Here is a 24613-nt window from a genome sequence, read left to right as displayed (position 1 = left end):
TTGAAAATAACTCACTTTGAAACGTAATTCTGGCAAAAGGAGCATTTATACAGGGGCGGTTCCAGGATTTAAATAAAATAGACAGGGATTGGGGCGTGGGAGACTCCATCAGCCACTTGTAATTTCAATGTATGAACGGTGTGTGTGTTAAGGGGGGCGGTGTTGGGAGGTTCCACACTAAAGCCTACACAAAAAATCACAAACATTAAATGTAAACCATTATTAATAAGTTTACTTTAACAACCAAATTAAAAGGGGCCGAAACTTTAACTTATTAATGCAGTATTGTCAATGATTAGAACTATTTTCTTTCATTTGTGTACACAATAATCTATTTAAGTTTCATAAGAATTTTCTTTGTCAGCAAAGACTAGTGGTTGAGGTTAACGAACTATCAAAACGCTAGAATACTCCGAGCATACATAGCTCGACACACTGGCCAGCCAGCTAGCCAATCTAGGTGATGAACATATTTATAATGCCGACTAACCCACGTGAAATTCCCTTTTATGTTTATATATGGGGTATCCTTAAGAAACCATCACCACACAATACCGTCAACATAAGTACTACCATGTACGAAATGCTATACAACAAAAAGAAAAGGACTCTTTTGTACTTCATAAGTCAATTATTAATGGCATATAATAGGCATGTGAATAGGTTCTACGGTTTAATTTAATTGTAAAATATTCACTTGACGCCCAAAACTAACGACATTACATTTCGCCACTCTTTGTGTACGAGGTATGGTACACTGGAAATGTCAGAATAATAATTGGTGGAAAACTTGAAAATGAAATACTGGCATGCAAGTTATCAGATGACCATGTGTTTATACAGCTGACAAGTAGCCTTTTTAGAAAAAAGAATGCTTCCAACTGCAAGTTTTGGACTGCTGGTATGATCAAATACATAGTAGCTAAAATGAGTGAAAAAGACGGATTTAATATAAAAAAATAACAGAAAATCTAACTATCATGTATGTTTGTTCTGTTTTTATCTAAACTTCTTAGAAAATCAATTTTCAAATGTTAGAACTGAAATCCTCTAAAATGAGTTTATAATACGTATCATCTTCTCTTCTTCATGTCGTTGTCACTTTGTTGTAAGTCATGCAAAGGTTGAAATATAATATTCATAGACACATCTGATAACTTTCATTCTACATATCCCGTGGGCCAAAGAGGGAGTATTACACAACCAGACGAAGCACCTAATTGTGCCAATTCTGGAAATGTTTCCATATACTCGTGCAAACTGCCACAACGGGCAGTTATATTCAAAATATAAACACATATGTTGCCAATATCTCCATGTTTTAAATATTCATCTGTTAAAATTCAACATTTCTCCGTTTTTCCAAAAGTCAGTACAGCGGCTGCCCTTATAAGGCTTTGGAACAGCACATGTTCTCCTCCCCTACACACGATGTCTTCGACTCCCTTAGTGGCGGCTCACACAACTTGGCTTTACAATGTCAATACAGTAGTATCTTCCTAGAACTAGTCTATTTACACAATTATTATATTAATACATTTTAATTTTAATTGACAATATAATATAAGCGGTATTTATTTATTGTATTTTCGCCTTTTCTCTACATAAATCTAACAGTGTACTAAACATCCTATGCTGACTTGAAGACCCCCTTTGTCCACCTGTAGGGGACACCTGCCTCAACCGTACACTGATGTCACTGAAAATAAGTTGCCAAAACAAAGTAATATTCAATTAAAAGTATTTGTTGCATTATTTCGGTCGCGCAACGCCGACGTATGTCAACAGCTAGAGTTCACACTATCGGTGTATGCACAAAGGTGGATGTCGTTTTCACCGTGCTGGTCCGGACAGAACTGTTGTCAGACGAAATCACCCGGATCCCAAACTGTCCGGAGATAACGATTCGATGTGAACTAAGTGACGTCATTTGTACTTACACGTGTGTCTTGCATTAGTCGCCAGGAAAGTGATGTTTCCTGATCAACAGGGCTCGATCCAATGTGGACAAAACGTATATACAATACATTGCCTGATAAATAAATCGTATGATATAAGATTAAGAACGAATTGTAAGCTGACAAAAGAACATATTCGCTTATATGTTTTTAAAGGAGTACTTGGGGTATTCGTTCGTTAAAAGCAAATCAGTTTTTTCTTTGCAGTGTATATGAATAAAAGCAGGAATTAGAATAACTGCTTTCAGTAACACCTTGGTCCCAGATGAAAGTTAATGTTCTGGATATTAAAGTATGAATTTTATCCACAACGATGGCTGTGTGTACAGGACATTAAACCAATGTGGGTCAGGTTTATTTCAGTGAAGGGTTGTGATGCGGCCTGTTTTGCACTGCCAGCAGTGATGACCCACTTGTTAGCATACAGCTATAACACAGCACTGGTCCCAATCATTATCTAATGTTTAAACATGGTATTTGACAATGGACGGTAGGACAGTTTATCGTGGTTTAACTTCTTTGCCTTGCTTCGTTTTGCTGTGTGAATATTTCTGAATATACTTGTGCTGAGGCGCGCCTGCTGATGATAGTAATGAGACAGTCGTGCAACGTCAGTGTCCGGCGTGGGTCATTACATCAACTCTCTGCACATCATGTCCGGGGTTTAACCATCTTTCTGTGACGTATCGCGGCTATTTCAAAGAAGGATAGTTACACAAGCTGGTTATGGGTTGCCTAATTATAACCATCATCGCATTTTACAAAAATAATATATTTGTTTACAAGATCCGTCAGCCCTTGTGTTATTTGTCCGGCGAGTGAGGAGCAGAAGCGTCATATGTCTGAATATAACAGCAGAATAATGGTAGCAAATGCTGAACTGTAAACACGCGTGCCTATTTGTTAATATTTGGACAGGTTAACCATACACGCCTGTCAATGAATTGCCTAATACATAGTCTGGGTAATCTATAATCACACTACAATACTTCTCACACAATTGATGCTTAACTCACTGGGATGTTGGTGTCTAAGACTGCCCACAAGCTACACACCAGCGAGGCGGAGCATGCCCTGTACATTCTCATAGGTATTAGGAATAAGCATTATTTCCAACTAACCAAACATGGCGGCAGTTCACTGTTGCTCATCGCCAAGAATGTATGGGTGTTAAAGCTTGTCATAACCAGTAAAGGGAAGGGCCCTTCACATGTAAACACATAGTCTCCACATTGACCTTGCTACAACAGAGAGATTATATAAAAATGTATACATGTGGTCTCCTTGGTTTCGAATATTGAGACATGTGGTCCGATAAATTCCAAGTCCAATGTTTGGTCATATGTACGACGACATCACAACTGACGCTCTGTTAGTGTTATGCCGTTATTATTTGTATTTCGTCCACTCTTAAACGTCTTTCCTTCTACAACGATATTATTTCTTCCAGCACTTTCATTGTTTTGTTCTTCCATTGCCACGGGCACGTCTTTTCATTCGAATGTACATGAATAAAGGGATTAATAGTCTCGGGGACCCACCATTTGTATATTTGTACGACCGGAGGTCAAATTCTTTTTTTTTCATTTCCATTCAATAAAACTTCGAAATTTACTATCATAAAGGATGAGAACGAGCAGGACGGGATTCCGAAGTACAAACGATTATTATTGTGTGTGGTCTAATGACTCGCATTTAATTAGTTCCTTGCTTCTCTGTCGGTGGGAAAACATTTGTACGCACTGATATGTTTAAGAAAGAAATATAAAAAAAACTTTTAAAGCTATACCTGTTATCGAAGGCTATGAAATATGCCCCAACTTTAACTTATATTTCACGTAACGATATTGTAGTGGTAGTCGTTTTCTGTGTAGGCATTACATACATAGACGAATAAACACTGACGTGTACTGGCGTACCATCTCTGACGTGTACTGGCATACCATCTCTGACGTGTCCTGGCGTACCATCTCTGACGTGTACTGGCATACCATCTCTGACGTGTACAGGCATACCATCTCTGACGTGTACTGGCGTATCATCTCTGACGTGGACTGGCGTACCATCTCTGACGTGTACTGGCGTACCATCTCTGACGTGTACTGGCATACCATCTCTGACGTGTACTGGCATACCATCTCTGACGTGCACTGGCATACCATCTCTGACGTGTACTGGCATACCATCTCTGACGTGTACTGGCGTATCATCTCTGACGTGGACTTGCGTACCATCTCTGACGTGTACTGGCGTACCATCTCTGACGTGTACTGGCGTACCATCTCTGACGTGTACTGGCATACCATCTCTGACGTGTACTGGCATACCATCTCTGACGTGCACTGGCATACCATCTCTGACGTGTACTGGCATACCATCTCTGACGTGTACTGGCGTATCATCTCTGACGTGTACTGGCATACCATCTCTGACGTGTACTGGCGTATCATCTCTGACGTGGACTGGCGTACCATCTCTGACGTGTACTGGCGTACCATCTCTGACGTGTACTGGCGTACCATCTCTGACGTGTACTGGCATACCATCTCTGACGTGTACTGGCATACCATCTCTGACGTGCACTGGCATACCATCTCTGACGTGTACTGGCATACCATCTCTGACGTGTACTGGCGTATCATCTCTGACGTGGACTGGCGTACCATCTCTGACGTGCACTGGCATACCATCTCTGACGTGTACAGGCATACCATCTCTGACGTGTACTGGCGTATCATCTCTGACGTGGACTGGCGTACCATCTCTGACGTGTACTGGCGTACCATCTCTGACGTGTACTGGCGTACCATCTCTGACGTGTACTGGCATACCATCTCTGACGTGTACTGGCATACCATCTCTGACGTGCACTGGCATACCATCTCTGACGTGTACTGGCATACCATCTCTGACGTGTACTGGCGTATCATCTCTGACGTGGACTGGCGTACCATCTCTGACGTGTACTGGCGTACCATCTCTGACGTGTACTGGCGTACCATCTCTGACGTGTACTGGCATACCATCTCTGAGGTGTACTGGCATACCATCTGACGACACACACAATAATCGCTTCATGCCATGTAAAATGAGGCAGGTCTAACATATAAACTATTTGGTTTATCAAAGTGTTACCCAACTCTCCTCACCCCACCCACCCCAACCCAATATTTCGTTTTGAACAATTCAACTTTTAAAGTGAATAGTTCCTTGAAGCTGAAATGGTCTACAGATAATACCCTCGAATTGGTTTGGAGCTGAAGAAATACGATCATCGGTGTATTAAGAAAATGGAACTTTCATGATAAAATCATGTCAAGTGAATTTAAGCCCAGTTAAGCTTATAACCAGAAATAAAAGGTAATGTGTGGGATTTCCCTATATTACCAAGTCGGATCTGACTATAAGCGGATGCATTGAATGGCTGTACATTCCAAACACGCCTGTCTCTTCAAATGACACAGTGAAGATTGTCGTTTGTACAGCATTAACCACGACCAGGCCTTGATCAATGCTCTGATGAGCCAATCGGCCTGTTTATCACTAATAGTATTGACACAGGCTCTCAAAATCAATTTAAGGTAGAAATGCGATACCGACACTCGCCGCTAAGAAGGCAGGTGGTTTGAATTTCACAAAGTCCGCCATTTTGAATCGAACCGTGACCCATGAGTTCACTTGCGCCATTCACGCACGTGCATTACACGCGCGCTGTCCGACTGAAATTCATTGGTCAATATGCTGTGTCCGTCTTAAGTGGTCGCTGATAAAATGTGGACCCTGTTTAACCTCGTTGAGAATAAGATGGTGAAAAGAAGACGTTAGAACGCTAATTTGTGTCATTTCCCTCTGTTTTTGTAATCCCTATTCACGCGCTGAGGATAGAAGTTGATATCTCGGACACAAGATTCGAAAAGGTTTTTCAATAATTCCGGCATTTGAGTGTCCACTAGAGCTGAAATCTAATGCCGGATTCAGAATTCATAATATGTTCAGGCTCCTTATCTTAAGTGTCATCGGGTGAATTTATGAATCTTCTATCTCATAGATAAACACATTTCAATATTAGAGTTCTACTCTTCTTTGGATGTTTTTTTAACTATTGCTATGTACATGTTCCGTTAGTACAAACTTCAAATTCAAATGTCTGTCGTTGTAAGTAATGCTATTTTTAAAGTAAATTAAGAAACACAAGAACATGTAATCTACTTACCACTTATTATCATGAAGTCCCTAAAAGTGTGTGGAGAATATTGATTTAATGTGAAACAGTGTGGATAGAAGGTTTAATTTCCAAATACTACCAGAATTACCATTTTGGAAATTGTAAGAGATCGACAATGTACTATCCCGGGGAAGGGTTTGGATGGGACGGGTATTGAAAGGTCACGGATGTCATAGTACGGAAGGTAAGATCCAGCCCAAATCACATTTACCCTGTGATGTGGTAGACAACCTTTACCCATATATGCCTACAAAAGCAAACAATGGTTTGGATAAAGTTGTATATGCCCGATTCATAACACTTATTACAGGCAGCAGAAAATAGGACGATAAGTTGGACGTCTAAAGTAAAACTCTTGTTGACAATGTACCAGGGGAAGGCAGAAACTGTCACTGTAATAAACATAACCTAGCTGGCCACGATTAACATGTCCTTTGTTCAGAAGTTATGCATTCACAAGAAGTATTTTACAAGACCTTGTCTTATAATACTCGATATTTTATTAATGACTGAAAGCTTATTACAACAGAGAAAAGTGGCACAATTTGCAAAAGAAATCCTTAAACACATTAATTAAATGTATGCGTGTGTTGCTGCTAGCCTTAGACCTAGCGCATGTCTGTCTCATGCCTGGTGTCACATCACATTTTGTTGTCGTTATTTGGAGTTGGCAATGGCTACGTATGGGAAGAACAGTATCCTGGTAGTCTACACGTACCTTCAGTAGAATGTGACACGTCTTAAATATTCTTATGAACAGATTTGGCAATATCAACCTTAAAATGGCACAAAACACCTTCTTATTCAATGTTCAAGTCCACTTGTGGTAGTGAGGAATATGTCAGTGAGTGAGAGAGTTTATTTCAGTAAAGAGGCCATCGGCCCATTATACAATATGGTTTACAACAATAGCAGGCACCAGATAATATAAGTGATATACATAGTGAAACAATTGAGTTATTGCATACATTTGAAAAACTGTTGTCGTTTCTTAAAAGCAAGAAAAATATATTTAGCTAATTTATTAATAACATCTTCATTTTGGCAAGACTATCAAATGAAGGTTGTGAATGGTAATACTTAGGTATAAGACTATTTCTTAGATCTGGGTAAAATTGACATTCAATGCAAAAATGATACTCAGTTTCAAATACACGGACTATACAAAATGGACATAAGCGTTCATCTCCAGAAAGACCATTTTTTCTACCTTCTTCAAGCATTAGGTTATGGCTAGAACAACGGAAAGAACTAAGAGCAAATTGATATACTCTAACAGGTATTGGTGTTAAATATTTTTCTAATACAATGCATGGTTTTATTTGTGAATACATTTCAAGTTTGGAAAATGTTTTTAATTTACTTAACCAAGTCTCCTGATCTATATCTATACATCTTTGCTCAAAACAAACAATAAACTTATTTACATTTGGAACATCTTGATTACACCAGACAGAACAAAAACCATATGATGGTAATAATTGTTTTACATGAACAGCCCAACATTCAATACCTTTATCAACCAAGGACACTTGATAATCATAAACATGTTTCATGATGTTGATTATCAGTTTGAAATATCAGTCTAGTCCAATAATTAATAATTTTCATATATTGGTTTACTTTAAGTGAATAACGACCTATCTCCCCCCTTGCAACACTATTAGGTGTACTCCGTCTTAAATGTAAAAGCTGTTTACAGAAATTATCATGGAATGTATTAATATCAGGTGAAGGATGAACCCCCAGACTTCGCTGCCATACAACAAGATTGGTAGAAGCTTGAATCAAATAAATGAGTCAAAACATGTAAAGGTAACTTATGAAAATCATTTATGTTTGTTTTTAGTGACTGCAAACCTTTTTTGGCCTGGAGTGTTAGAGTTTTCTGTGTATTAAACCATGAACCAGAATATGTTAGTGGTTTGGCAATTACGAAATTCTGCGTGACTCTTGTCCAATAAATTGTTCCTTTCTCTCAGGAAGACATCTCCACATAAAGCGAAGCCAAATATTGTTAATTCAATATATTATTTGTTCCAAAGACATATGAATATCACATTATCTATAGCGTGTACCGTTATTGATTGTACAATTTCACCAATTCCATAATATGGTGCAGAGATTTGGGTACCAGATATTTTTAATCTATTTAAAAAAAGTACTAACTACATATTTTAAAAACTCTTTTCAGATGGAAAATGTGCTTCAAAGCAGTACTTTCAGAAGTTGCCGTTGCGATAAGTTTGTACATAGTAAAATTAGAGTTCTGAATTACTTGAAAACCTTACTGAGGATGGATTGTTACTGCTATCCACCCCAGTGTTTTATGTCACTAAAACAATGGATGAAGATGGTGAAGCCAATTGGGTATCCAAGTTAAGGTATATGTTATTTAGTTCTAGATATTCTTGTGCATGGTTAACAACAGATTGGAGATGAACGTATGTTTGTAAATAAAATAAATCAACGTTTGAAGGACATTTTGTTTATCATGAACGGCACGAATCTATTTCGTCTTCAAAATACGTGACGCATCACTCGGTATTAAGTCTTCACTGCAGCCAGAATTCTATATAACAAATATCTTTGACAAATATTTAATAAGATGTTGTTGTAAATTTGGAATATCACTTCAAGATCTCAAGGTTAACCTTTCTCGAAAACACTCTAGCAATAGTGTGCGAGAAAAGTAAATGTATGTATGTTCCTACTGTGATGATATCATGTATCCTTTAAATGCAACAAATATGCGAACTTAAGCTAGGCGTATATCCCTTTGTTATCAAATGTACATTGCAACAAGTATACTTTAGTACGCTTGTTAGATTCTACAAAAGTCAGTTTTCTTTACGGCAAAATGTAAAATCACGTGACAAATATATTGATGAAATGTAATTGTATTATGGGCCGCATAGCCAGAAATACTTACCTACAACATCAGAAGCCAAGGATTATGTAAGACCCGTAATATTGGTTCACATGGAAGACGAGTAGTTATGTAAAATATAAAATAGTATGTAAATCCTACTCAATGTCTAACCTCATGTCGACCAGAGACCATAACCTAATCCAAAACACATCAGTGTACATCTATCAGCCTATGTATTTGTGTTATCCAGTAATATAAGATAGTGTGTAATAACTGATACTATCTATTGCTGTAAACATAAATCACACGTCAAACCATGCACAACACGAACCACTGACCTACCCACATAACGTATCTGCCCTTGTGTGATCAATTCCAACTTTCTAAACACGTTCTTGTTGAAGTGTCCCCGCTTAAACTGCCGTGACTTGTGGAGTTTATTTTGTTTGAATTCCTGTCACGTGTCATGTTTGCATATTACTCTGTAAGTACATCGAAAAAACGAAGGATTGTTTCAGCATTATTCCTGGCGTTGATCTGGTCAGATCCGGGAACCTTTTCTGCGTGTTGAGACGGTTGATGTGCACCGGGCCACACGCGTTCCACTGATCTGTGGAGTACAGTACTCGCCGCGACTGTTTGGAAATTTATACCCAATCAAGTAATCATTAAAATGTTTCGGAATGCTTTGAAATACTACACAGTGGCCACACAACGGTGCGTCGCATTGTCCACACCAGAAGTTAATGTGTTTTTAACACAGGTAGAGCCTGCTGTTTTCTTTTACAAAAAAACTCTGAACAAAACGTACAGGTGTAGCCAATGCATTGAGATAGAGAATGATGTGCTCACGAAACGCTCACATACCCAAACCACTGACTCACTGGATACGTATCTGGACTTGGTAGCACATTACAAGCCAGAACTACTCACGCCGTTTCACATTTCAAATCATTCGAATATGTTGAAGAAAGGCAAGCGAACATACATTTCCGTGTCTTGTTTTGAAATAGACGTACCATACACCTTTGTATCCAGGGGACGGTACGATGTTCCTCTGGGTTTCTCCCGGAGAAGACATGCGATGGTCTCCAATTATTATATGTAATTGCCTGGCATTTCCAACCCCAAAAGTGCCTAATTAAATCAACTAGTAAACGTTGTCAAATTTCTGATTGCATATCTACCCTGTTCGTTGAAACAATTTGCTTATCACACTTCTTCTGAATGACATGGTGCATGTCTTATGAACTTGTACTGGTAGAATGGTGTTCGTGAGCTGGCGTTGAGTCGGGACTAGTTACCCCGCCAACTACAGCCGGTGGATTTAAAGCCAAATGTAAGTTGTCAGGATTGCAAAGTCAGAATATACTATTGAAAAGTTAATTTGGATTTAAGGAAAACAAAATCCTCCTTGGTGTTTCAAATAAAGCAGTTTTATTTTTGTAGAACAATGTATTGCACAAACAACAAATCACAACAATACAGTAAAGAAAGTCATACCTTGTTATACACAAGAGTTGATATGCAGATTTACTTTGATGGCGTACATGTTGACAGCCTCACATAGTTGCACGGGTTGCCTGCCACTGATGGTGGACACCGCCACCTACACGTTCATCACATGGTTCATTACACCACACCTGTGTAACGTTTCTCAACTAGCACTTCTGGATGCAGCCCATATAAGGACACGCGTTACCCTGTTTCAACCTTCAATATCACATTAGTCCAGTCAATTTTGTCTCTCCTTCTTCATCCGTTTTTTCGAGATAGGTTTGTCGTCAGCTTCTGGAGCTTTCCTCTTGGTGCCCATTTCCCCTTGGTCGTCAAGCATCGTCTGTAGGTGTTTGATGTACTGTATGGCGGCACGCAGAGTCTCCACCTTGCTTATCCTCCGCTCCTTGTTGTCTAGAGGCAGGTGCTCCTTCAGCCGCTCGTACCCGTCGTTCACACACCGCACTCTCTCCCTCTCCCGCTCGTTCCGTTTCCGGATAAATGAAGGTTCGAGCCCGGAGTCTAGTGTAAACTGTGTCGGGACTGGGATCATACACACTGGGGAAAATGGGTTGCTTTTAATGGCATCGTATCTAATACCATCGATATGAAGTCCGCTGTTGCGTATCAGGCCACGACGACAGAATGAGTAGGCTATGTCCTCAGCTTCTGTAGGTATGCCCAAGTCCTCGCAGGTCGGAGAGGTCATCTTGATGGGGTTCAGGTCAATGTAGTTGTTCAACGTGTATCTCTGCATTATTTTTCTTCTGGGAAATGTCTGAAATATAAACATTTTAATTTTATAAAATGAAGTGAGTGAATGAGTGAGTTAAGATTAATAGTTACATGGGCAATATTTCAGCCATATCGTGACTAAATCAAGTTGTACAGTAATAATACATAAATATAGACTATAAAATCTATCGAAAAAGGACAGTAAAAGCACAAGATTATCACAGGTATAGATTTAAAACCATGTAACCATAAAAATGTGACTATTCATAACGATACATCGTAAAGATGGGCTATAAGCAACCAAAGGTAGGCCACCATACTAGGGACCATGGGGACTTGCAGTACATCTGCTCCCTGCACGGTACCCTAGCAGGATTTACACCATCCCTCTCGCTACTGCTGATTTTTACTAAGTTTAAGCAAAAACATATAAAACAAACAAGTATATTACGATTAAAATCAAGGAAAATGAAAAGGACTTGAGAATGAAATGGGACTGTACCCTCTCAGGGATATAATGAAATGAATTGTTGCTATATGTATATTTATATATAGAACAAGGGAGATGGTTCTATGGATATACAACTTCTTTATTACAATTAATGCGACCTTTCGGTGTAGATACTAACAACGTTATCAATGAACTGAAAAAATGGTGCCACTTGAAGAAGTTATGTATATGTTTGGTTTTCCTGTGCCACATATATGGTGCTATGGGTGTATTATGGTAGGGATATCGGTGCGGACATCGCGCTTACACTACATACATAGGACTACCTCATCATATATTCTTATCACTGTTTTGTATTTCAAAAAGGATCGGCTATGGTCCACAAAATATGTTTTCCTGCGTATTTAAAGGACACATATATATTGCAGTTTGTTTCATGTACATGTTGACATGCCTCGAAGTTTTAACTAATTTTCTTCAAATGACTGTAAATGAATTCAAGATTTTTAGGCAAATCTATAAGCTAATACTAGTAACTGCATTATTTAGAGAATTAGTATTTATGGAATAGTATGCCCTGACAGCCGAATATTTAGGATCAATAAATTCTCTCATGACTGTACAACATGTATAGTATTGCCCAGTTTGCTTCCGTGTAAAACACATAATTACAGTTGATTTAGCACTACCATATTTTCCATTATTCTATTGGCTGGAATTAATCAAATCTTCATAAATCCTTCCGAACAAAATTAGATCCTACAATTAGTTCGTGAAAACGAAATAATCGTACAAACAGACGAAACAGCCCGTGCTTATCTAAAAAATACAATTAAATAATTGGATTCTAATAAATTTGCCTAATGCTTAATTCGACTGTTAGGAAGTACAAACATATAAAACGATGAAACGTAGACTTACCTTTGTTAATTGTGTTAACACGTTCCTTCCAGATATCACGCTCAACCGCTCCCCGATTATTTGTTATGTTGGTGCTAATTTCTTTCAAGGTTAACCATCAATTTATATGCCCCGACGTGAAATCCACAGCTCCGCCCTCCCTTAATTGTCGTACCTGATACGCCGGGCTCGAGGCCTCTGATTGGTCAGCCCACTGTTCCGATCTACTGGTTTCGTAGCAGCGATCGGTAAGCCTCGGCACTCGCCTACGGGAAAGGGGATTATTAGAGAGATTAGTACTTTTAGTGTCAATGAGTGTTAAATGAAAGACGCCTGGGATTAAAGATTAATTTTTTAAGACCCATGTTTAAAACGGAAAGCAAATGGCACACTTACCAATCAAGCTTTTGTTTCTAACTGCCATTGGAGATAGTTCATTGTATCGTCAGGTGCGACAGCCCCGTGTCAGCTCGCATATTCTAGCTCGTACTGGCAGGCACAGTTTGTATTTAAAAGAAAATATTTAAAAAGCTTTCAACGATTATCAGTAATTAAATAAATACAGTACATTTAGATAAAAAACAAAAACAGCTCTAGCATAATGGAACTATCTAGTTTAGCACCGTACACCAGTGTAGCGTGTCGTGGACACACACGGAAACACTGTACACAAGCTTAAGATTTCCATGAGAACATTACTGGATCGTTGAACTTAGATACATGTGCACCCCATATCTATCATTTTGGTTGTTCTTTTGTCTCATATATAATAGAATCCCCGATCTAAGACAGGGACATACACACATATGAAAACATTATTTGACATTTCTCGTTGTATCAAAATTCTACTTATTTGTGTTATCCCAAATATAACATATGTTACATTTGATCACTTTCTAAATGGCATTGTGTGTTCATAATTTGTAGATGTAACGTTGTCGTGTTAGCACCGATAAATATTAAACGACATACGTACAGTCACAATAGCTATAAGTGTCAAGTCATGATATTCAGTTGATATCTTTATACAAATTTAGCAAGAATATTTGTTCAAATCTATAACATGCAATTAATGGTATGAACCATGCCGCGGTTGTTATAATGAAACACTGCAGTCATAGTTATAACCTACATAGGGAACTGGACGCCTCACTGCTTATGCTCATCTGAAACAATACAAGACTCAAAGCGAGTTTGTGAGACTGATATATTGATTCTGAGGGCAGTTAAAATACAATAACAGATGTAGAAATATCCATTTTCTACTTGTGCCGAGCAGTTAATCCCGTGTCGTCTGCATCTCTGGCACGTGCATATGCGCTCATTCCGACGACACACTCCACCGTGGCAGACGGGGAGACCGACCCGTGGCGGGAAAGATTTCACTCTCCTAATTCCAGTATTTAAAGCCGGTCACTTTCTTCAAAGGCTGTGTCCATTTAGCTCAATTTAAATTGGAAAAGGCATATCTTTCTTAGAAATACTGACCATTTCTGATTTTAATGTAAGTGTATTTTATTCACATAAAGTGAAAGAATTGTGTACAAGTCATTGCCTGCGCCTAACATATTTACTTTCATTCATTTACAACAGCATATATCACAAGAGAGAATGGACAGGAGACTGACGATCGATCACGATAGAAAAAGTCTGATCTTTTCAGTTAAACAAATCGTTGCCTTTCACTGATGTGTTTTTATAGACAGAGACGCGCGTTCATTATTTAAATGAGGACGATTCGCACTGCGTCACACCTGATTGTGGGTTGTGAGCACTGTTCTGGAAATGTGACACATGAGTGAATAAAAAACCCAGTTCTAGCTGGGTGACAGTTTCTTTCATGTCCCAATATAAAAACAATTAGGTTAGCTACACGAGTGTCGTAAGGAAGAGAGTTTATGGATGTCAATTTCTTTATTATGAGGAACATAACGTTTCTCATAAAGAAGTCGACATCCAGAAACTCTCCTCTGTTTGGACATCATCCGTAGTCGAATGGTAGAGCGTCCATTCGGAGAGAGGAAGGTCGGGGGTTCGATCCCCGGCCGCGTCATACCAAAACAAGTTAAAAGATGGTACATATCGCACCCCTGCCAGCCGCTAGGCATTAAGGGGCTCAAACAAGGACTGGTCGGCTCGGAGTCAGTATACTGTGTCTGAGTGGGGTATTCATGTAAAACTGCGGCATGGTATCTCAGTGGGTTAGCACTATAAAATCGGCATCAGTCCGGACTAGTACAAGCAGCCACGAACGCGTGCATGCACGTCGCTACATAGTGCAACAATCCTGAACGCGACGTTAAACCCCATTTCACATAACACATAACGTGCCACTCATCCTCACATGATACATACGTTGCTACTCATCCTCACAGAACACACACCTTGCCATTCATGCTTACATAACACATAACTTGCAACTCATCCTAAAATAACACATAACTTGCAACTCATCCTCACATAACACACACCTTGCGATTCATGCTCACATAACACATAACTTGCAACTCATCCTCACATTAGACACACGTTGCCACCCGTCCTCACTTAATACATACGTTGCCACTCATCCTCACATAACACATAACTTGCAACTCATCCTCACATTACACACACGTTGCCACCCATCCTCACATAACATATAACGTACCACTCATCCTCACATAACACATACATCTACCTTGCCACTCATCCTCACATAACACACACGTTGCCACTCATCCTCACAGAACACATAAATTGCCACTCATCCTCACATAACACACACCTTGCGATTCATGCTCACATAACACATAACTTGCAACTCATCCTCACATTACACATAACTTGCCATTCGTCCTCACATAACACATAACGTGCCACTCATCCTCACATACATGTACCTTGCCACTCATCCACGCGTAACACATAACTTGCCATTCATCCTCACATAACACATACGTTGCAATTCATCCTCACATAACACATAACGTGCCACTCATCCTCACATAACACATAACTTGCCATTCACCCTCACATAACACTTACGTTGCCACTCTTCTCACACAACACATAAATTGCCACTCATCCTCACATAACACATAACTTGCCACTCATCCTCACATAACACATAACGTGCTACTCATCCTCGTACAACACATAACTTGTCGCTACTATACGCTCCCCTACGTAAACTCCACTCATCCTCACACAACACATTCCTGTTCTGCAATTTTGTTTTTATTTGTATGCATAATTTTCTTTTTAGAAGATTGTCTGTTACGTCTGTGATCCTGTTTATATATTAGGCTTTGCTTACTTTACTCTTGTAATTCAAGGAAGTGTTTGTTCCCCCTGTGACGTCAGTGTGTCCATTCTGAGCCGACCAGTGTGGGGAGTAGGGTATGGATCGGTAATCAGCAAACGTTACTGAAAGAGAATAGCCTGTCATCTGCATTCATATATATTATTATGTCTGGTCAAACTGATGTGTCATTCAATGGTGCCTCCTTTGCTCTATATCACACGTGAAGATTCCGGGGTAGAATAGGTCTTCAGCAACCCATGCTTGCCGTAAAAGGTGACTATGCTTGTCGTAAAAGGCGACAAACGGGATCGGGTGGTCAGGCTCGATGACTTGGTTCATGCATGTCATCGATCCCAATTGCGTGGATCGATGCTCATGATATTAATCACTGGATTGTCTGGTCCAGACTCGATTAGTTACAGACCGCCGTCATATAGCTGGAATATTGCTAAGTGTGGCGTTAAACAACAAACCAACCAACCAACCAACCGACCTTTGCTCTATATATTGATTTTTGTTCTATACACTTATACATGTACACACATACACATCCAGATCTAGACATACACATACTCAAATATATTCACCTATACATGTACACACATACACATCCAGACAGACACATACTCAAACATATACACCTATACATGTACACACATCCACATCCAGATCTAGACATACACATACTCAAATATATTCACCTATACATGTACACACATACACATCCAGACAGACACATACTCAAACATATACACCTATACATGTACACACATACACATCCAGATCTAGACATACACATACTCAAATATATTCACCTATACATGTACACACATACACATCCAGACAGACACATACTCAAACATATACACCTATACATGTACACACATACACATACACACATATATACACATACACATATATACACGTATACATGTACACACATACACATACATACATATATATACACCTATACATGTACACACATACACACACATCCAGACATACACATACTCAAATATAGTCACCTATACATGTACACACATACACACACACATATATATACACCTATACATGTACACACACACACATCCAGACATACATATACTCAAATATATTCAAATATATTCACCTTTACATGTACACACATATACACACATATATATATACACACACACACTCATATACATGTACACACATACACATCCGGGGCGGTCGGGTAGCCTTGTGGTTAAAGTGTACGATCGTCACGCCGAAGACCCGAGTTCGATTCCCGACATGGGTACAATGTGTGAAGTCCATTTCTGGTGTCCCCCACCGTGATATTGCTGGAATATTGCTAAAAGCGGCGTAAAACCATACTCACTCACACACTCACTCACTCATACACATCCAGACATACACATACCCAAACATAAACACCTATACATGTACACACATACACATATACACATATATACACGTATACATGTACACACATACACATACAAACATATACATACATACATGTATAAGTACAGAGGTGGTGTATCTGTACAGAGGTGGTGTATATCTACAGAGGTGGTGTATATGTACAGAGGTGGTGTATATGTACAGAGATGGTGTATATGTACAGAGGTGGGTGGGTGTACAGTGGTAGTGTATATGTACAGAGGTGATGTATATGTACAGAGGTGGTGTATATGTACAGAGGAGGGTGTACAGAGGTGGTGTATATCTACAGAGGTGGGTGTACAGTGGAGGTGTATATGTACAGAGATGGGTGTACAGCACTGGAGTATATGTACAGTGGTGGTGTATATGTACGGAGGTGGTGTATATGTACAGAGGTGGGTGTAGAGAGGTGGTGTATATGTACAACGGTGGGTGTACAGTGGTGGTGTATATGCACAGTGGTGGTGTATATGTAAAGAGGTGGTGTATATGTAAAGAGGTGGTGTATATATACAGAGGTGGTGTATATGTACAGAGGTGGGTGTGAAGTGATGGTGTATATGTACAGAGGTGGTGTATATGTACAGAATTGGTGTATATGTACAGAGGTGGTGTATATGTACTGAGGTGGTGTATATGTAAAGAGGTGGTGTATATGTAAAGAGGTGGTGTATATGTACAGAGTTGGTGTATATGTACAGAGGTGGTGTATATGTACAGAGTTGGTGTATATGTACAGAGGTGGTGTATATGTACAGAGTTGGTGTATATGTACAGAGGTGGTGTATATGTACAGAGGTGGTGTATATGTACAGAGGTGGTGTTTATGCACTCAGATGGTGTATATGTAGAGAGTTGGTGTTTATGTACAGAGGTGGTGTATATGTACTGAGGTGGTGTATATGTACAGAGGTGGGTGTACAGAGGTGGGTGTACAGAGGTGGTGTATATGTACAGTGGTGATGTATATGTACAGAGGTGAGTGTACAGTGGTTGTGTATATGTACAGATGTTGTGTATATGTACAGTGGTGGTGTATATGTACAGAGGTGGGTATACAGAGGTGGTGTATATGTATAGTGGTGGTGTATATGTACAGGGGTGGGTGTACAGTGGTTGTGTATATGTACAGAGGTGGTGTATATGTACAAAGGTGGATGTACAGTGGTGGTGTATATGTACAGAGGTGGGTGTACAGTGGAGGTGTATATGTACAGAGATGGGTGTACAGTGGAGGTGTATATGTACAGAGGTGGGTGTACAGAGGTGGTGTATATGTACAGAGTTGGTGTATATGTATAGTGGTGGTGTATATGTACAGGGGTGGGTGTACAGTGGTGGTGTATATGTACAAAGGTGGATGTACAGTGGTGGTGTATATGTACAGAGGTGGATGTACGGTGGTGGTGTATATGTACAGAGGTGGGTATACAGTGGAGGTGTATATGTACAGAGGTGGGTGTACAGGACTGGAGTATATGTACAGTGATGGTGTATATGTACGGAGGTGGTGTATATCTACAGAGGTGGGTGTAGAGAGGTGGTGTATATGTACAACGGTGGGTGTACAGAGGTGGTGTATATGCACTGAGGTGGTGTATATGTACAGTGATGGTGTATATGTACAGAGGTGGGTGTACAGAGTTGGTGTATATGTACAGTGGTGGTGTATATGTACAGAGGTGGGTGTACAGTGGTTGTGTATATGTACAGAGGTGGGTGTACAGTGGTGGTGTATATGTACAGAGGTGGGTGTACAGTGGTTGTGTATATGTACAGAGGTGGGTGTACAGTGGTTGTGTATATGTACAGAGGTTGTGTATATGTACAGAGGTGGATGTACGGTGCTGGGGTATATCTACTGAGGTGGGTATACAGCGGTGGTGTATATGTACAGTGGTGGTGTATATGTATAGAGGTGGGTGCACAGAGGTGGAGAGGTATGGACATGAGGTACTGGTAGGCCGTACACAAATCTCTCTAGGAGACGATTCCAAATTATGACGGCTGTGGTACTCACAATTCAATAAAAAACAGTTCCACAGCACTGCGATTCAAGAACGACAGAGACAGTAAATGTACACAAGGCAAAATCATACATTGTCCAGCTTGTTGAGTTTACTCGTAATTGCTGACCATGTGATGTCGGCAGTAACATGATAACTGCATGAAATGGTTCAGACAAGTCTGTATTCACTAAAATAACCCACTGGTTCTCTAAATACCCTTAATCGACATCCAATATCAAATTCGTTCACGTGATATTAATTTCTAGATTATAGTTTTTTGGGTGACTGGTGGGTATTATCTGACGGTGGTCCGTGCCTCCCACTCCTTCATCATGGCGGAGGCTTCACCGACCCGCCTTGTCCCCCACTGGGGCGTGTCCGCCACGCGACCAGGCGCGAGGGACTTTCTGTTGCGTTTCATCACAGGCAGGGGGAAGATTGTATTTCAGCGTGCTCTACTGGCATACTGCTTGGTGGGGACATTCCGCTATTGTTGACGGCATGTTCTTGGGAAAGTGATCTTGGAGTGGCTGCCTGTGCACAATGCTCCTATCTGTCAGTCCTTCCGCACAGGTGTAAAGCCGTCTCAGGTGTTCCGGCCGAACCACGTCACACACAGCTGATTCAGCCTCGCTATGGACTTGTTTATAAAAATATGTACATACACACATGTTTGTATTTTTCAGGCTTATCCATATCTGGATTAAAATATAAAAAGGATCCATAGTCACTTTTACGTACTCTGACTAGATACACGTTTTATACTTCCTGGTATGTTTAACAAATGCCATTTCAGTTCGGAATCTCATAGCAATATTAAATAACATACACACATAATCCATTTGTCAATGACGATGTTTATTATGGATTTCGAAAACAAATGACGGGAACGTGATGTAACATGAGCTTAGAGGCATAATTTCTCTATTCAATAATGCGTTTTTGTGTCAATATACAGTGCACATGACAAACCTCGCAGTACAACATATCAATATACAACGAGACTGAGAAGCCTCACAATATAACAAGTGACTATAGCATGATACTGAGAAGCCTTACAATATAACATGAGACTATACCATAATACTGAGAAGCCTCACAATATAACATGTGACTATAGCATAATGCTGAAAAGCCTCACAATATAACATGTGGATATAGCATTATGCTGAGAAGCCTCACAATATAACATGTGAATATAGCATGATGCTGATAAGCCTCACAATGTAACATGTGACTATAGAATAATGCTGAAAAGCCTCACAATATAACATGTGGATATAGCATTATGCTGAGAAGCCTCACAATATAACATGTGAATATAGCATGATGCTGAGTGACTATAGCATGCTGCTGAGATGCCTCACAAGATAACAAGGGACTATGGTATGATGCTGAGAAGCCTCCCAATATACCTTATTAATATTCCACGCGACTGAGACGCCTCACAATATAACATACGAACACTCCCAGAAAGGATTTCGTGGATCAATGTGCACATTTCACCTAATCGAGATTTCGAAATTGAAAATATACATGTTATCATGCATGGGTTTGCAGGAAAGACAGTTGATTGAGGTAAACGCCCACATAAATCCCTAAAAATGTTTAAGTAAAACTTAATAAGATTAATCTAACCCTATTACAGTTCGCAAACAAGAAGCGATACATTATGTTGTGGACAGACGATTTATGCCAAGATCACAGACCCGCCGACTGGTGTAATCTCCTGTCTGGACGCAGAGTCCGCCAACCTTCATGGAGTTGTTCCAACGGTCATTAGTCAACATTCAGCCAAGTGTCACATAATTATGCTAAAAGTATGTCCGATAAAAAAGACGAAATACAATTATATTTTCAAACGAACCGACAATAATTATTGTATCCTTGTAACAACACTCGTCAAGGATCGCCGGTCATGGAGTTAAAGTCCAGCTTAATGGCGATCCCCGTCAACGGCGAGGCTCAGTAATGCAACGATAATTTCTTCATGTGTTTCGTGTTTTATGTTGTTCATTCATTTATTTAGTCTTTAGTATTTGAACGTTTTAGGTTATTGGTAGAAATAAGAATTTGTTTCAGTAATTGTTTAACAATATGGGTTCGTGCGTGGGGCAAGCTCCACCATCCAGCCGAGCCCAGCTCCACAGCCCAGACAGTAATAAGGCAATGTAACACATAGTTCACGTTTCTCTTGGGGCGAGTTACACATCCATTCTAGTTCTTTTTTGAATTTCTTATTCTTTTTGAAACGCAACAACATTCGGCATTGGATGGATGCACATTTAGACTGTATGCCGAAAGGACCTCATTAGGGTTAACCGGAATGTCAGTGGCCGAGGTGTTTGTACAGGGTAGTCTGTCATACAGACCCTGAAACAAATATATCCAATAAAACCCCTGCAAGTCTATAATGTTTGGCAAGTTTCTGAAAATGAAGAAAGTCTCTGGGTTCATGTTTATTATATTTCATAATTATATTTTAACAACTGTTTTTTTCTGTAAAATATGTTCATTTCAGAGTGAGTGAGTATGTTTTTACGTCGCTTTTAGCAATATTACAGCAATATGACGGCGGGGGACACCAGAATTAGACTTCACACATTGTACCCACGTCGGGAATCGGACCCGGGTCTTCGGTGTGACGAGCAAACGCTTTAACCACTAGGCTACCCGACCGCCCTCATTTCAGAGACTAGATGTTAGTTTATTAGCAGGGCTGTGTTGCCTGGTGCATGTTCCGGTATCTGGACGATCCACTGCAACCAGAACGTCAACACAAGTATCTCACAACATGTTATAAACCATAAATCAGATTCAGATTCAAATTTTGACAAGCTTCTATTTGTGTTCTTCACACAGGTTTTGGCGTAAAGTCTTGGTCCTTCCATTTTCGTTGGAGTTTCTTTTTAAAACCAATAATATGCATTTAAATGACTCCAAGCTACCCTGGTCTGCTGTGTACAGAGCCATGGATCAACATCAAAATTCAATTACTCCCCAATCCCTTACACCCAAATATACTCCCACACTTTACTAAAACAACAAAGGGAATTTACCTTTTCTTATGGTAGAACAGTTCAATGTAGATTAAAGATAATTAACCAATGATCACAGTTACTTTTAGTTACTATTGTCCTTTAGTATGAAAAAGTCAAAATAATTTTATTTTTAAGCCCCCCCCCCTCATCCCAATACGATATAACAAGATAAAAGATTATTATTATTATTATTATTATTATTAATGTCATATATTTATAGAATGATGGAACATAATAAAACTACTGTATGTGTTATGTATTTGAACAAAATCTTTTTAAAATTTGTATTATGTATATCATATATGTTTCTTTAAAATATAATATATATTGTTTTTCCCTCTTATTAAATATTGTGCAAATATGATCACTAGTGTATCCGGGCATTGCTTCCTGCCAGACAATAGTCATCATATCTGCACACTATTAAATAAAAGGGTAAAACGGTTTTTCACCCAAAAACTGGCTCCCACAGGAGATATCGCTTGGATGAGATCAAGCGATATCTACACTGTAGATATCGCTGCAATGAAATTACATCACAATGCTTTGCAGACCATTGTGACGTCACTGGTTACCATGACGTCACAATCAAATGACATCACTAATGGCTCTGCTACTGAAGCTGTTAGCAGTACTTTTTACACTGAAGACACTGCTAATTACTGTCTACAAATTGAAAAAGTTGAAAGAATGATGTTGGATGATAAATAAAATCTCACCCTCGTGTCTTTTGATATCAAATATATCAACACTCGTTGATAAAAGTGGCAAAAATCCTCGGCAAGCCTCGGAATTTTCCCACTTTTATCAACTCGTATTGATATATTTGATATCAAAAGACACTCGGGTGAGATTCTCTATTTATCATATAATGGGTAGGTTTCTCGACAGGATAAAGCCAACGGATAAAAACGATATCAGTTGGGGTCATATGCGGATAGACATGCAAATATCAAAGGTCAACTGGGAATACTTTCACTGTTTATAAACAAACATGGCGTCGCACTTCGGCGATCGAGTCAGAATTAACCATCGTGAATCTGGATAAACTACAGGGATAATTGCTATCATTATCAAAAGAACAGTCTGATATGCTGAAAATCAGTGTCTAACTGTGACGTAGCTAAGGCATTTTATAAGTTTGGGCAACTTTGGAGATATAAATTTCGAAACAATTTTTGGCGAGGGCGCTAGACCTTACCAAGCGGGATCAGTAGCCATATCTGTGCTTGTAGACCACTGCGGCTTGAAACCTTCTCCACAAATTAAAATAGTTTGATTTGGCCGAAATATGTTTGAATTGTTACCTTGTTTCGTTTTGTCACTGTGTGTACATCTGACTACACTTCTTAACGTTATGACAGGACAGACCGACTGTCAACAACGTTTGAACGTGTCCATGACGTCTCATAGACTAGGGTTAGAGTAGCTTCCCTTTGATAAAGGGCAGTTACTCTAGCGGACAGACCGATGGATTGCCGCGCAAGGCAATTAAAAACAATTGTTGTTTGCGTATATATTGCTTCACCACTGTATAAGAAACAGATTTCAGTTGGAACTATATTGACGGCTGTCACTGTCCGACTGACACACCACCTACCCTGTGACGTAATAAATATTAATGCGCGCATCCTGGAAAACTTGCAATGTTTCGGTAATGTTTGTGAGAGAGGGAAAGCGATTTTGAAGCACATAATTAAAGAATGACATTATATGATAAAGGGGTTATCACTCTTGTGTTTTTGGCGATGGTAAATATCCTCCATTAGGAATAAGCACGATGTATTTAGCTCGCCAAGGCTCGCTAAATACAATGTTTATTCCTAATGCAGGATATTTACCATCCCAAACACACTAGCGTGATAACCTCTATATATATTATATTTAAAAAATACATATGTGATATACATATTACAAATAAAACCAGGACATTTAATTCATATTACATTAAATACATCATTGCACCTACAGATTTTGTACGGCATCTATAAGCACAAGGCGAGCTTAAGCTTGTGGGTGGTGACAAAACAGGTTTAAGTGACATAAAGGAAGTATCAAAATCCAACTGGTCTTCTATATCTTTTTGATGTCAAGGAAAGTGTTCAATCTCCCGTTTAACAGCCATTCGAATGGTTATGGGTCCACGTGATGTTTTCTGCTCAATGAAGTTCACCCTGGTTCTGGAACAATGCCAGAGAAAAGAAATCC

The 24613-nt window shown here is 39.4% G+C and overlaps 2 protein-coding genes across 2 annotated transcripts; both read right to left on the bottom strand.

Annotated features, from left to right (window-relative positions):
* Positions 1-3835: 3835 nt before the first annotated feature.
* LOC139475376 (ice nucleation protein-like) lies at positions 3836-4984 on the bottom strand. The gene has a single exon (XM_071258594.1). The coding sequence runs from the start codon at positions 4982-4984 to the stop codon at positions 3836-3838; it is 1149 nt and encodes a 382-aa protein (XP_071114695.1).
* Positions 4985-10726: 5742 nt separating this feature from the next.
* On the bottom strand, positions 10727-12715 carry LOC139475864 (T-cell acute lymphocytic leukemia protein 1-like). Its single transcript, XM_071259075.1, has 2 exons — positions 12660-12715; positions 10727-11330 (listed from the first exon to the last, which is right to left on the bottom strand). Exon 2 carries the CDS (start codon positions 11307-11309, stop codon positions 10791-10793), a length of 519 nt encoding a protein of 172 aa, XP_071115176.1. The 5' UTR covers positions 11310-11330; positions 12660-12715; the 3' UTR covers positions 10727-10790.
* Between the last annotated feature and the right edge of the window lie 11898 nt (positions 12716-24613).

Source organism: Haliotis cracherodii, unplaced genomic scaffold (assembly GCF_022045235.1).
Source record: "Haliotis cracherodii isolate W230 unplaced genomic scaffold, xgHalCrac1.p SCAF_3, whole genome shotgun sequence".
Taxonomy (NCBI): domain Eukaryota; kingdom Metazoa; phylum Mollusca; class Gastropoda; order Lepetellida; family Haliotidae; genus Haliotis; species Haliotis cracherodii.
The sequence above is the reverse complement of the archived record's forward strand: the minus strand, read 5'-3'. Positions and strand labels throughout refer to the sequence as shown.